Below are 13,421 nucleotides of genomic sequence, written 5' to 3' on the forward strand. Positions count from 1 at the left end.
AAAAAGGCTTCAAAGCACGAGCAACGCATGAACAACGTAGGTAGGCTAGGCTGCCTAGATCGCAAGATGCGATCTAGGCAGCATGGTGCTTACCGGAGAAACCCTCGAGACGAAGGAGTTGGCGATGCGCCGAGATTTGTTTGTGTTGAACGTTGGTTGTTGTTTATTCCATAAACCCTAGATACATATTTATAGTCCGGGGGACTTTCTAATGTGGGAATAATCCCCACCGTGTACGAGATAAGCTCTAACTTTTAATCTATGATGCAATCTACTATAATTAAAGATACACGGGCAATCTAGCCCAAATTCTTCGTGCAAGGCCGCTTCAGAGATCTTCCACGTGTAATCTTCCAAGCCCATCTCCCTTACGGCCCACCTCCTGATCTGGCCAAGATCTGGTGATAACAGAATCAAACATCAGATTTAGCACTTCAGTGTTTTATAAAGAAATAATATTTTTTAGTGGAAGATGCATGAGAACGTCTGTGGTCTCTCCGAGCCTCCGAGGTGCTCATAGGGATAGGTTAGTGGTAACTTGTATGTTCATAGAGGTAAATGTGTGTACGTATTTGTGAGTGAAATATATACAAAATCGGGAGACCCAAGGGTCAATATTTTTTCCCTCCATATCCCATCCTCTTCTTCCTTTCGTAGGTCCAAGCTCAACCAACTGAAGGACCTGAATACATGGGCCTTTAGCTTATGTGGTGCGGCCGAAACCAATTCAAGATGTAGAACAAATTTGATTTTAGGTTCTACTTTGGTTATATTTTTTTATTGATTTAAATTGTCATTGTATTAATTCAGTCATTATCTTTGGTTAAAGTTGTGAGGACATAGTTTCATCAATTAGAGAAATCATGGTTTAGAGCCCATGTTAGAAGATGCCAATTTGAGTAGAACAACGAAACCACGGTTTTAAGTGTGGATGAAAAAATAGTAAAACGGGAAAATAGAGAAAAGAAAAAAACATTTGGTCACTGTTAACTATTTTAACTATATACACCTTCTATGTCGCTATAGCTATAAAACCCTATTTTATTCTTTGCATATATTTTAGAGTTCGCCCTACCTTAAAATTTTACTGCCCTTTTTTTCATCGGGCGTGACTTGGGAGGGCACCCGCCGGGATAGGTTTGAGGTCGGAAACCTCCTTCGTACAATTTTTTTATATAGTTAATACGGCTGATATAGGAGGCCATGTTCACCTTATCATATTACTTTTGTTTTTTTGGTCTCTCTAGTACCCAGTCTATTGAGAATTTGCTTAGTGCTTAGTAGAATGATGTCAGCAGTTTTTTACGGTTGTTTCTTTTATGTTTGTTTTTTGTTTTTACAATCTAATCAGTTTTCTTTTAAAAATACACAAGTTAAATTTTCTCATTCTCATATTCGGTAAAATAAAATCACGCAACAAAAACAACATGTAACATTTTCATAATTTGAGCATTTAAAAAAATTCTTTGTTGCAACTGGAAAAGCTTGATTAATACCACAGTTGCCATTAGATAAATCGAAGTTGCAACCACATTTACAACTGAAAAAGCTTGGTTACAACCATAGTTGCAACCACACTAGCAACCAAAGAAATTCTCAGTTTGGACCACGGTTGCAACTGAATAAAATTGTTTGCAAGTACCCTCACAACTGGAAGAAGTCTCGGTTGCAACCATAGTTGCAACTCAAAGGTCTAGTTGCAACTAGAGGAAGTTTCAGTTGCAATCTTAGTTGCAACTGAAAAGTCTAGTTGTAGCAATACTTGCAATTGGAAAAAATATCTCGGTTGCAACTCCATTTGCAACTGCAAAACAAAATCTCAATTGCAACCACACTTGCAACTGAAAAAAATCATCATTGAAGAAAGTATTAGTTACCACCACACTTGCAAGTAGAAAAAATGTAGGTTCCAACTCAATTTGCAATTGTATTTTTTATAGTTGTAACCATATTTACAACTGAAAAATATTTCAAATACAACACAAAAATCTCGATGACAACCCCACACAACTGAAAAAATCTCAATCGCAACCCTACTTGCAATTTGCAACTATAATGAACAACGATAAAACTATCATATGTACTCTCTGTAGTAACTGGACCGACGACCAAACCAGTCGGTCTCGGGGTTCGCGGTTTACTGGCCGGATCTATGGTTCATCCGGCTAAATTGTTGTTATTAAAAAGTAAAAATAAGATAAATTTTATAGCTACCGTATATAATATAATACAAAAATATGTCTGTGTCTAGTTCTAGGATCAAGCAACAATAGGTGAGTTGGTTAATGTGTTGACATTTTTGGAGCTTAAAGAGCCTTCCGGTAAAAGTAATGCTTGAAAAAAAAGTTGCACCAATCTCTGCATAACATCTACGCCCTCCAGTCATTTTTACTTCCCTTAAATTTAGTACAAAGTTATACTAAATCCAAATCAATTAAAAGCTATTGGAGGGAGTAACGGTTATACTCCGTACAATCTATTGAGCTCTAAGCTAAGAGCATCTCCAGTCGCGTCCCCCAAAGCTTCCCCCAAACCGCGCCGGATTGAGCGTTTGAGGGACGTGTTTTGTTCGTGCCGCCTTTGGGGGACGTCGCTCCCCAGCCGCGTCCCCCAAACGCCTCCCCCAAACATTTAAAATACTTTTTTTTGGCTTTTTTTATTTCAATTTCACAAACTAATACATAATTTGGAACGTGGTTTACACGAAAACACAGTTTGGAACGTGGTTTTCCACAAACTAATACATAGTTTGAACCGTCGTGGACACAAATATAAATTTTTGCAAAGAAACTAAACCTAACTAGGCCGTGCATCGAAGGTTTCCTGTGTTCGCTGCTAAGAAAGAACACTCGAGGGCACACCCAGTCACCTAAACTGGAAAATCCAGCGGGAGGATGGTGCCCTTGTTGGTTCCTACCGATGAGGCGAACAGGCAGTAAACCTTCGTGCACGTGTTCGCTGCGAAGAAAGAACACTCGGCCGTCCTCCTCGTCGGTGTTGTCGCCGTGGTAGTCCCGGCGGCACCGCGTCTCGTCGAAGACCTTGACGCTCATGTCCCTGTCGCCGAAGTAGGAGAACAGGAGGATGAAGACGGCTTGGAGGCTGTGGTGCCGCGTGAACTTTTCCCAGCCGATGTTGAGGTACATCTTGCCGCGCGCGTCGTAGATCACGTCGACGATCCACCGGTAGTAGCCGCACGCAGCCTCCCGCAGATGCATCGTGCGCGGGCGATCGTCGCCGGCGACGTAGTCGGCGAAGGAGTCCGGCAGCCTCTCGGATGCCGCGCGGGTCGCCCTTGAGGACGAGGACGAACTCGAACCGCACGTCCGGCTCCACGTCCATCTCTCGACGACGATGAAGCCGGCGGCGTGGAAGGCGACGACGAGCGTCTCAGCTCTGCCGCGGCCACGACCACGACCACGACCACGGCCGCGAGGTCGGCCTCCGCCTCTACCGGACATAGCGTCGAGTCTTGTTGAGATGGTGGCGGCTAGGGTTTGGGAGAGAGGCGCTAGGGTTTGTGTGTGAGAGGGACGATGAGAGGCGCCCTTTTATAGGCCGGAGGGAGGCGGAGGAGCGGTGGCGCTCATTAACGCCGGCGCGCAGAGCCAGGCGCGACGGGACGCGTCGCGCCGCGCCCTCTCGCGGGAATCGGCACCGCGGCCGCGCGCCAACAACTTCCGTCGCGAGGTAGGCGACGGTTAGGTTTAAATTAATTGTGCCGCTGACGGGTCGGCCCCACCACTCCCCGCCTCGCTTTTCGTTGTGTCCGGCGTTCCCGGTGCGTCCCCTGTGGGACGGGGACGGGCTCGGGGCGCCGGACACCGTATAGGGGCGCGCCGGATAAAAAAGGACTTTGGGGGACGCGGCTGGAACGCATTTTTGGTCCGGCGCGCTCCACACCCCTTTGGGGACGGTTTAGGGGACGCGACTGGAGATGCTCTAAATCTCAGTATACTAAGAATTAACAAATCCGTTTGTTTTTGCCACTCTGCTCACAGCTGGGTCCCAAACGGGTGTCAATTCATTTCAAACGCTTGATTTGCACGAATTGGAAAAATCACCGCCAGGTGGGAGATTTACGATACAAAATGTAAAGTGGTAGCACGTAAGTTTGGCCCTCCATTGTGGTTGTTTTATGGTATTAACTCTACACGTAAGCTTGTTGCACAGTACGGAGTGCGTTACAACATTTTGTACGGAGAACCAACCTGTGGTTGGATGGTTAGGAGGCAGCTAAGCACTCTCACATGCACTTGTAGTTCAAATCCTGGATTTGACACTTCGTGCCTCTACAAAGGTGCGAATATTCTTCGATGGGAGGCGACGTTCTCGCCGACAATGTAGGCGCCTGTGGTGACTTCGCCAATCTCAAGACCTGCCGGATCGGTTCTTCGATGCAGATGTCTTGGAGGTGCTCATAGGGGTAGGGTGTGCGTGCGTGCGTTCATAGGGGTGAGTGTGTGCGCGTATGTATGAGCGCCTTTGATTGTACTGTGTTTCGCAAAAAAAAAAAATACAACATTTTGTACGTACCAAGAACCGTGGAAACTGTACAGGAATCGAATGACGGGTATGTACGTGAGACACTGGTACGTCTGTGCAGCAATCTGTAATCTGTATGTACATGTGTTGCTGGTCAGTATCTCCACAGAGCCATGAACAAACCAGGAAAGGTCAAAGGTGCTACGCGCATTGAAGCACGCGCGCCGGCGGTCTACTGTGCCGAGGACCGGCAACGAGATGCGGCCGCGCCGGTGGCCGAGTACTGCAGAGCAACGCCGGGCCGCTCACAGCACCTTGTCGTCGTCGGAGGTTCGGTTGCTGGCGGCAGCGAGACGACGAGGGCGCGGCGGCAGGAGGGGCAGGTGGACCTGGAGAGGAGCCAGACGTCGACGCAGGCGGCGTGGAAGCCGTGGCCGCACGTCGGGAGCACGCGCACCTCGTCGCCGGGCGCGAACTCGGCGAGGCAGATGGCGCACTCCGGCACCTCTTCCTGCTGCTCACTCTGCTCCGGCGCCGCCCACGACACGGTGGGCAGCGACTGCAGCGCCTTCTTTTTTATCCCCTTGCAGGGCGCCTTGGCCGCCATTGCGTCGACGGAGTATGCGGATGGGTTGCAGAACCTGGACCACCGCGCGACGAGCGCCAGCCCGACCACGCAGAGCAGGAAGCAGAGCACCGCCGCCATGATGAGGATCGTGTCCGTGTGCACGCCCCCAGCACCGCCGGCCGCCGACGCCGGCGGCTCGGCCATCGCGGCCAGGCGGTCGACGGACTCCTGCAGCAGATGGCGCGGCATTTTCGAACAAGATGGGAGCAGTGCGGCAGCAGAGAGGGGTCCAGTGTGTGTGGTTTAGTGGGAGATACTCGATGGAGATCAGCAGAGGAGGGAAGAGTTGGGTGCTCGTTGCTGCCATTTTATAGTGTCAGGTGGGTTTGGGTAGATAGCTAGGGATATGATTCATAATTACTACTAAGCTCTCACAATGCTAATATAAGTGGGAGCGTCACTTTCGAACAATTCTTCTTTGAATTCTTGTGGCATGTATATCCACGTTTCCGTTGCTATCTTGGCTCTTTTCGGCCCTATTTTTTGCTACAACTAGGCACATGTCACTCTCCAAATTAGGTGCGACCAATCTGGACTAATTAATCTATGCAACCTCTAGCTTTTTATTTTTTATTTTTTATTCGTTGATAGCATGGCAAGATTGTGTATTTGTGTTGAAGAGTGATTGTTTAGCCCTTTGACAAAGACTGATGATTTGGCCGTGGCAAGATGTTGGTACTCGGCTCCGTGCTTCGGCGTGTCCGAGTTTCTTCATATAACCCTAAATGTTGGTTTTTTTTTTTGGATAAAATGAATCTGAAATAATATTTGGATTCGCCAAATATAGTATCCAATTATATCCCTAAGAGCATCTCTAGCAGCATGTAAACTTTGCAAAATTGAATTATAATCGTAAGTTTATGGGTTTGGTTCGTATATCGGTGCACATCAGCGACCGTATAGTACTGAAAACTGAAAAAAAGTTTTCGGGTCGAGACTGAAATCCCAACTAGGCCTGTAGAGCACAGCCCGAACGAAACCCCTAGTTTGCGCGCGATGAAACTTTCACCTCCTCCCAACTGCCGCCGCCACCGCCGATCTGCGCACCCTCACTGTCCTCCGCACCGCCGTCGCCCGATCTTGCCGGCATGAGTCTCGAATCGACCCCGCCGGCCGCCGGAGCTAGCTCGCAGGCCTCGGTGCCCTGTCCCGTGGTCGCCGAAGCTCCCGCCACCCCAACCACCCCCGCAACCCCCGCTGACGTCGCGAGCATGGTCTTGTGGACGAGCTTCCTCAAGCGGCGGCGCGCGGGAACGCACGTGTGGTTCCGCAAACTGGTGCCGCGGCGACCGGTGCTGCGGCCAGCGATGTTGTCCCGGCTGTCGCAAAAGGGGCCGCCGCCAAGCCGAAGGCATCCCGCGGCAGACCGAAGAATTCAGCGCCGAATAAGACGAAGGTGAAGGCGATGATGAGTCGTGGCGCCCCGCCTCCACTCCCATACCCGTCAACGCCGCCACCGCCTGTTGCCAACGCGAACGACGCCCATGACGTTCTCGACGACGGGTCAACAAGGTACAAATTTCAACTCTATACCGTATCAAATTGCCAGCAGAAATTTAGGCCGATTATTGGTAGGAACGACAACGCTTCATACATGGACATGTTGGACGAGGTCAACATTGCTCCACTTGCTCCATTCGACGTTGGGATGCATGGAGACGGGGAGGAAGACGCGGATGAAGGGGAAGAAGGGGACGATGGGGAAGAAGATGAAGGCGACGAAGGTGTGGTCGAGGTCGCGACCGACGGAAAGATGAAGAAAAGAAGGGCCAACAACTACACGGAAATCGAAGATGGAACGTTGTGCCGACCTTGGGCCGTTGTGGGGATGGATGCAGTTTTCGGCACCAATCAAACTGGGAAGCGCTACTGGCAACGCATCGTGGACAAATTCCATAAACTGATGACGCACGTTCGTCATCCTATCGATCCCACGTACCGATCGCTCCAAGGACGTTGGGACGCCATCAAACCGGCATGTAGCCGGTGGGCGGCAGCAATGGATCAAGTGGTGAATAATCCTCCTAGCGGCGCACCTGTGGACGAATATGTGAGTGAATTTGTTTGCTTTTGATGTTTGTAGAATATCTGTGGTTTGGTGGCCGCACCTTGACGGTTTCATATCTATTTTGCAAATGTAGGACCGCATTGCCGACGCGAGGTATAGAGACATGGCCGGCAGCGGGGCCAAGAGCTTCAAGATGCGACATTGTTTTGATGTGCTTCAACACCTCCCCAAGTGGCAACTAAGAGACGAAGAAATGACACCCAAGAAGGCTGCAATGGTTGTGTTGGACGATACCTAGGATTAGAAGGTGGGCCGGAACAATGACAAGCCGAAGGGAAACAAGAAGGCCAAAGAGAGGCTGAAGTTCGAGGGGGAGGCGGCATTGTTGAGGAACAAGTTTGATCAAATGATGAGGTCGAAGGGGGTGATAGCGGCTAAGACTTTGAAGACCAAGCTTGTTATCATCGAAAAGAAGAAAGAGGTGAGTATCGCCAAGGTTGAAGCCAGCCGGGAGGAAGCAAGGAACAAGGCCAAGTTGAAGGAGATGGGGATCAACGTGAAGAAGGCCAAAGCAATGAAGCAACTTTTGGCCGAAGAGAGGGAGATCATGATGATGAACACAAAGGATATGAATGAGCAACAAATGGAATGGTGGAAGGAGGCCTCGGCGGAGATCATGGAGAGACGAAGACTAACTCGTGAAGAGGCAAGTGGAGGTGGTGGTGATGATGGTCACGGCGGTCCTACCTCCGTCTGATGGGGAGGAGAATTAGCAACTTTCTGCCATGAACTATGAACTATTTGCGATGATTGTGTTATTTGATGTAAAACTATAAACTATGCATAAGTTGTTTGCATTTTATATTTTAATCATATGCCAATTCTGTGATAACCCTGCCTTTTACGGGTTTGAAAGCCGCAGGCACAGAATAGAGCCCGTAAACAGAAATTCTATTTATAGTTTTGGTTTACGGGCTCTATTCTGCACTAGTGATTTTCCGAATCGTAAACACGACTTCGGTGAACTGAACTCCAGGTTTTCAGTTCGCGTTTATATAAACTCTCTAAGGGTAGCCGCTCCTTACAACAACGTGGTTAAGAAAAATGTAAGGAATCTGACATGGTTCATTGGTCTTACCAAGTTCACTCACCGGAAAATACCCCGGGACGGAAAGCGGCACATACACACGCAAGAAATGAAAATAATGGCCGTGCCCGTCGTGCGTAGACATTGGCCGGCGTACGTTTGGCACGCACGGTACGGTGCAAATTGCGCGGCAACACGTGCGCGCGTGCGTTCTCTGCTCCAATTAGCCGGGCCGGGCACGGCCGGCCTAAAACCGCCACTCACGACCGACGACTCGACGTCGACGAGTGGAGCGGCGACCCCAGCCCGACGTACGTACGCCATGTACTCTATCCAATCATCAACGCGCGCCGGCCTCCGGCAGCTCGAGTTGGCACGGCGGGTCGGCGGCCCCGCCCGCTCATCTCTGCCTTTTCTGATTTGCACTTTGGCGCTCCAATTCTATCACGTTCCTTTTAATCCCTTTTCCCCACTTGTTATCTTGATGGCAATCATGGCGTGGTTAGATTATCTTCTTCCTTCCAAAATCGTGGTTAAGGATCGAAAGGGCATGCAAAAGGTAGAGATAAAACGGATATGTAATCTAATGTAAAGTGCCTGCTGGATCGATCAACCAAACCCAGGGCGCAGGATAAGATTGTATACAACCGGCCTTCACCAGTCAACACCTAGCTGACTGGCTCTGCTACTTTTTCGACTGGTGGCGAGGTCGGGTGTACGTGAGTGTGACTACTGCGCGCGTGCCGGGGGCCAAAGTACGCGCGCGCGCTCATGTACGGCGCGCGCGAGAGGTCAAGGAGCACTCGATGATGAGGTTTTAGCTGGTGGCGCGTCCGTTCAAGCTTTCCTAGGTGGTCAAAACGGAGATATCATTCGTTTGTGGGAGGATTAGGTAAAAAAATGCAGCTATCCTTACTACTCTCCATCCTGTGAAATTTATCTTAGATTTAGTATACTACAAAGTGTCTACATAGTTGTTTATCTCATAATCATAAGACCGTAATACATGTGTTCTTTCCAGTAAAGTTTGCAACTTCTACATGGTCACTCATCCGTTAAACTCGTATCTGGTGAGTAGCGTTGAAAATTTTACTTGGCAGTTGTTTGTGTGTCATAGATCATAATAACATCCTCACTAGTGAATGCTGACATTTTTCATTTGAGAGAATGTCGCGACTTTCTTGATTAAGAGACAAAATTATAGAGTACTTTCCGGATACACCCCAGATCGCTTGGAGACAAAACAGAAAAACTAAATCTGCGCCAAAGCGATCTTCCTATGTTCTCTCTTGCTTATCGAACGTTGTATATTTTTATTATCCTCATGGTAATGAAAATCGATCCATGCAGATCGCATGGAAAAAAACTGAATGCACGCCTGAGTGATCACGCCATGTTCTCTCTTCCTTTTGGAACGTTGTACGTTTTCGTTATCCTCCTAGTAATGAAAATCTATCCACGCGGATCGCTTGGAAAAAAAACCTGAATCCACGCCAGAGCGATCTCCCCCTATTCTCTCTTCCTTTTGGAACGTTGTACGTTTTCGTTATCCTCCTAGTAATGAAAATCTATCCACGCGGATCGCTTGGAAAAAAAACCTGAATCCACGCCAGAGCGATCTCCCCCTATTCTCTCTTCCTTTTGGAACGTTGTACGTTTTCGTTATCCTCCTAGTAATGAAAATCTATCCACGCGGATCGCTTGGAAAAAAAACCTGAATCCACGCCGCAGCGATCTCCCCCTATTCTCTCTTCCTTTTGGAACGTTGTACGTTTTCGTTATCCTCCTAGTAATGAAAATCTATCCACGCGGATCGCTTGGAAAAAAAACCTGAATCCACGCCAGAGCGATCTCCCCCTATTCTCTCTTCCTTTTGGAACGTTGTACGTTTTCGTTATCCTCCTAGTAATGAAAATCGATCCACACGGATCACTTGAACAAAACTTAATCCACGCTAGAGCGATCCCTCTTTGAAGACTTTAGCAAGAATAACTTTGCAAGATACAACTCACAAGAGAGCTTGCCACGTTTATCTCATCATCATGAGACCATATACACATGTTTTGGCCAGTGTTTGTGTGCCATAGATGACAACATCCTTTTAAGGGTTATAGCGAATGACGCAATATGGTCCTTATGCCTATATAGAAATGATACGGTTTTCAGTAGTAAATATTGAACTCTTTTGCATGTCATTTACCAATGTTTCATTTGTACAAGGTAGGCAGGGGCGGAGACAAGGGGGGACGAGGGGGGCACAGCCCCCCCATGGTTTGGATTTTATGAAGAATACTGCTCACTAGAACTGTAATTTCTTGCTGATTTAGCTTACTCTGCCCCCCTCATGAAGTTTACAACACTATTTTGCCCCCCTCAAGGTTGAAAGCTGGCTCCGTCCCTGAAGGTAGGTTGATATACGTCTAGTCTTAGTTTCTTGTGTGCCCTTGTGAAATTTGGCGTTCTGCCGATCTCCCGATCGAACACTCTCTGTGACTCAAGTGAGTAGCGATGCAGAGTTGCCGGTGTGGTCCTGTGGTTCTTCTCCATGGTGGAGTAGTACCATGGCCGGCTCTATCTTGGGCAAGGTGACGAAAGATGCCCTAAGACTAATACATACCGATATGTGTAGATATACGTGTGCTTAATTCTAATTGTAAAATATTGAAAAAATAACATCAAACTATACATTTATAGTCTAAGATGTCTATAAATAATTGTTGACCACTAAGCAATATCATATAACAATAGGAATACAAAAAAGTAGCAAAATATAGCAAGTAGTATTTCCTCCTGATTTTATTAGCTCAAATAAAACCAAATTCAAATGCTCAATCATCATCGACATCAACACCAGTACTTGCCTAAAAATACCTATTTATAGCAGCTCTTTGTGATTTAGCAAGTTGACTCACTTGTTTTTTCTTCATTAGTTTTCGCAACACTGCATTTATGTTTCCGTTTCGGCATTGTGACAGCTAATTAATATTATCAAGAAATTAAATAAATCTCTCATGATGTTTACATAGGATGACAGGGAGTCACGGCCACATAATTTCTGATAGTAAACAAATGAAGTTTCTAGGTCCTTGGTAGTCTTTCCCTTGTTTCTTGTTTTCCACTACCCCCCCCCCCCTAGTTCCGACCCTGCCGTTGAACCCTACATCCATGTCGACGAAATGAGGAACGGGAAATGGGGAGAGAGCGGACCTCGCGGCTAGCGAGGGAGGACAAAAAAAAAGAACGACAACGAAAAGAACCTAGCCCGGTAAAATACGTTTACATATACATATAATGGAGCCAAATTTATGAAAGGTTCATCACCTAATTTGAAGCAGAGGGAGTACATACCGGAATTGCTTCACACACGACATTTTCCATACGATCTCTGTCCGATGACTTTCACCGCAGCGCTACTTGTTCTTTATTTGGAACTGACCATAGCGCTAATCGAATCCTCTGCCGAGTGCCACGTTCCCTGTCGCAACCCCAAAGCCCAACTTTTCTTTAAGGCATATCTCCAACAGCCCGACGGATTTTGCACATACAAAAGTGACTGTGAGCGTTTTCAAAAAATATGAAATTAAATACCCACATACATATACGGTAAAAAATTTGGAGAAAAATATGTTATAGTTTAAGCTATACAAAAAAGACAAATTTCTAACAAATATATACCTCTATACGTAGCCACAAATTTGTTTTTTTTCCTGTAGCTCAAAATACAATGTAATTTCTACCGAAACTTTGCATGAATATTCAGAACATGTGTATGTATTCATGGAATAAATGTGATAATTTTTTGGAACGCAGAAATACAGTTTTTAAATATTTTAAAAACTGAGAGCACTGGTGCTTATGTGCACCAAATTTGCTTCCTGTTCTTCCGCCCTAACCAATAAGTTGGAGCTCCTCTCGCACAACTAACGGTGTTACCCGGACCCTAGCCAGGACTATAATCATCCCGAGTGATTCGGAACTGACGATGTACTTAAGGCTCAGTGGTTACAATATTCTTGAAGACCTTCAATACTTCTTCGAGTGTCTACCACAATATCTAGGGAACGTTGAGAGCTATGTGTGATGGAATTGCTAGATTTTCGGGATTATTTTTTAAACATAAGGCTCGAGTAGAGCCCAACTTTAAATTAATAAAACCCCAACGGCAGAATTCAAACAACAACACAAGTAGACAACATAATTTTAGATGGAGGGCAGCTCCATCAGACCACAAAGAAAGAAAGCAAGAGTACATAAGACTCGGCACACCGATAGGCAACGCCCCAACGCCACACCTACTGCCAACCACTAGTACAAAAAGGGGCTTCCATCCCAACCCATTAGTCCCCAAAGATTTTGTCCCGGGACTAATGGGGTCTTTAGTCCCGATTCGGCATGGGAACCGGGACTAAAGCTCTGGGTCCAACGGCCTCCGTCGACAGCTGGTGTACGGCCCAACCGCGACTAAAGACCCAACACTATAAATACTTCTTGCATCACACTTTGCTTGTGTGTGAGCCACTTGGTGTTTCACTTCTATTTACAAGGGGTGGTGGGTTTGGCTTTTATCCTCTTATGCACAATAGGTGTTCGATGAAATGCCCGAGAGCATGATGCCACTTGTGTTCACATAAAACAAACATGATATGAAGTGTCGAAGCCACACTTAAGCGTTTCAGAATTGGGACCCAAACCTATGCTTATCTTAGAGGAGATCTTTGTCCACCAGATACTTGGCCCTGAGAATATCCGCCCAGAGGCCTTGCTCCCCAGCATACAGCCTCCAAATCCATTTGGTCAATAGACAGACATTCATGATTCTTCTGTCTACAATACCTAGCCCCCCCCCCGACATTGAGGCTTGCACATCGCAGACCATCTCACCCAATGATATTTGCGTTTCGTCCTGTTTGATTCCCAGTAGAAACGAGAGCTGGCCTTGTCCAACAGGCCATGCGTGTCCTCCCCCAAGAGGCATACAACCATCGCATGCAGCGGCAGGCTCGACAGGCGGGCGTTTATAAGTGTCAGCCTAGCGATCGAAGACATAAGTTTTCTCATCCAGGGATCTGCCCGCTTGGCGACCTTGTTAGTCAACGGGCTCCAATCCGAGGCTAGAAGGGCGCGGTCACTTACCGGCAGACCCACATAAGTGAAAGGGAAGGTGCCTCGTTTGCACTTGAGCATGTTGGCAATCCTTGTCCCCCCAGATACGT

The 13,421-nt window shown here is 47.3% G+C and overlaps 1 protein-coding gene across 1 annotated transcript; it reads right to left on the minus strand.

Annotated features, from left to right (window-relative positions):
• Positions 1–4,717: 4,717 nt before the first annotated feature.
• Positions 4,718–5,438, minus strand: LOC124657473 (probable E3 ubiquitin-protein ligase ATL44). The gene has a single exon (XM_047196019.1). The coding sequence runs from the start codon at positions 5,300–5,302 to the stop codon at positions 4,718–4,720; it is 585 nt and encodes a 194-aa protein (XP_047051975.1). The 5' UTR covers positions 5,303–5,438.
• Positions 5,439–13,421: the final 7,983 nt, after the last annotated feature.

Source organism: Lolium rigidum, chromosome 5 (assembly GCF_022539505.1).
Source record: "Lolium rigidum isolate FL_2022 chromosome 5, APGP_CSIRO_Lrig_0.1, whole genome shotgun sequence".
Classification (NCBI taxonomy): Eukaryota; Viridiplantae; Streptophyta; class Magnoliopsida; order Poales; family Poaceae; genus Lolium; species Lolium rigidum.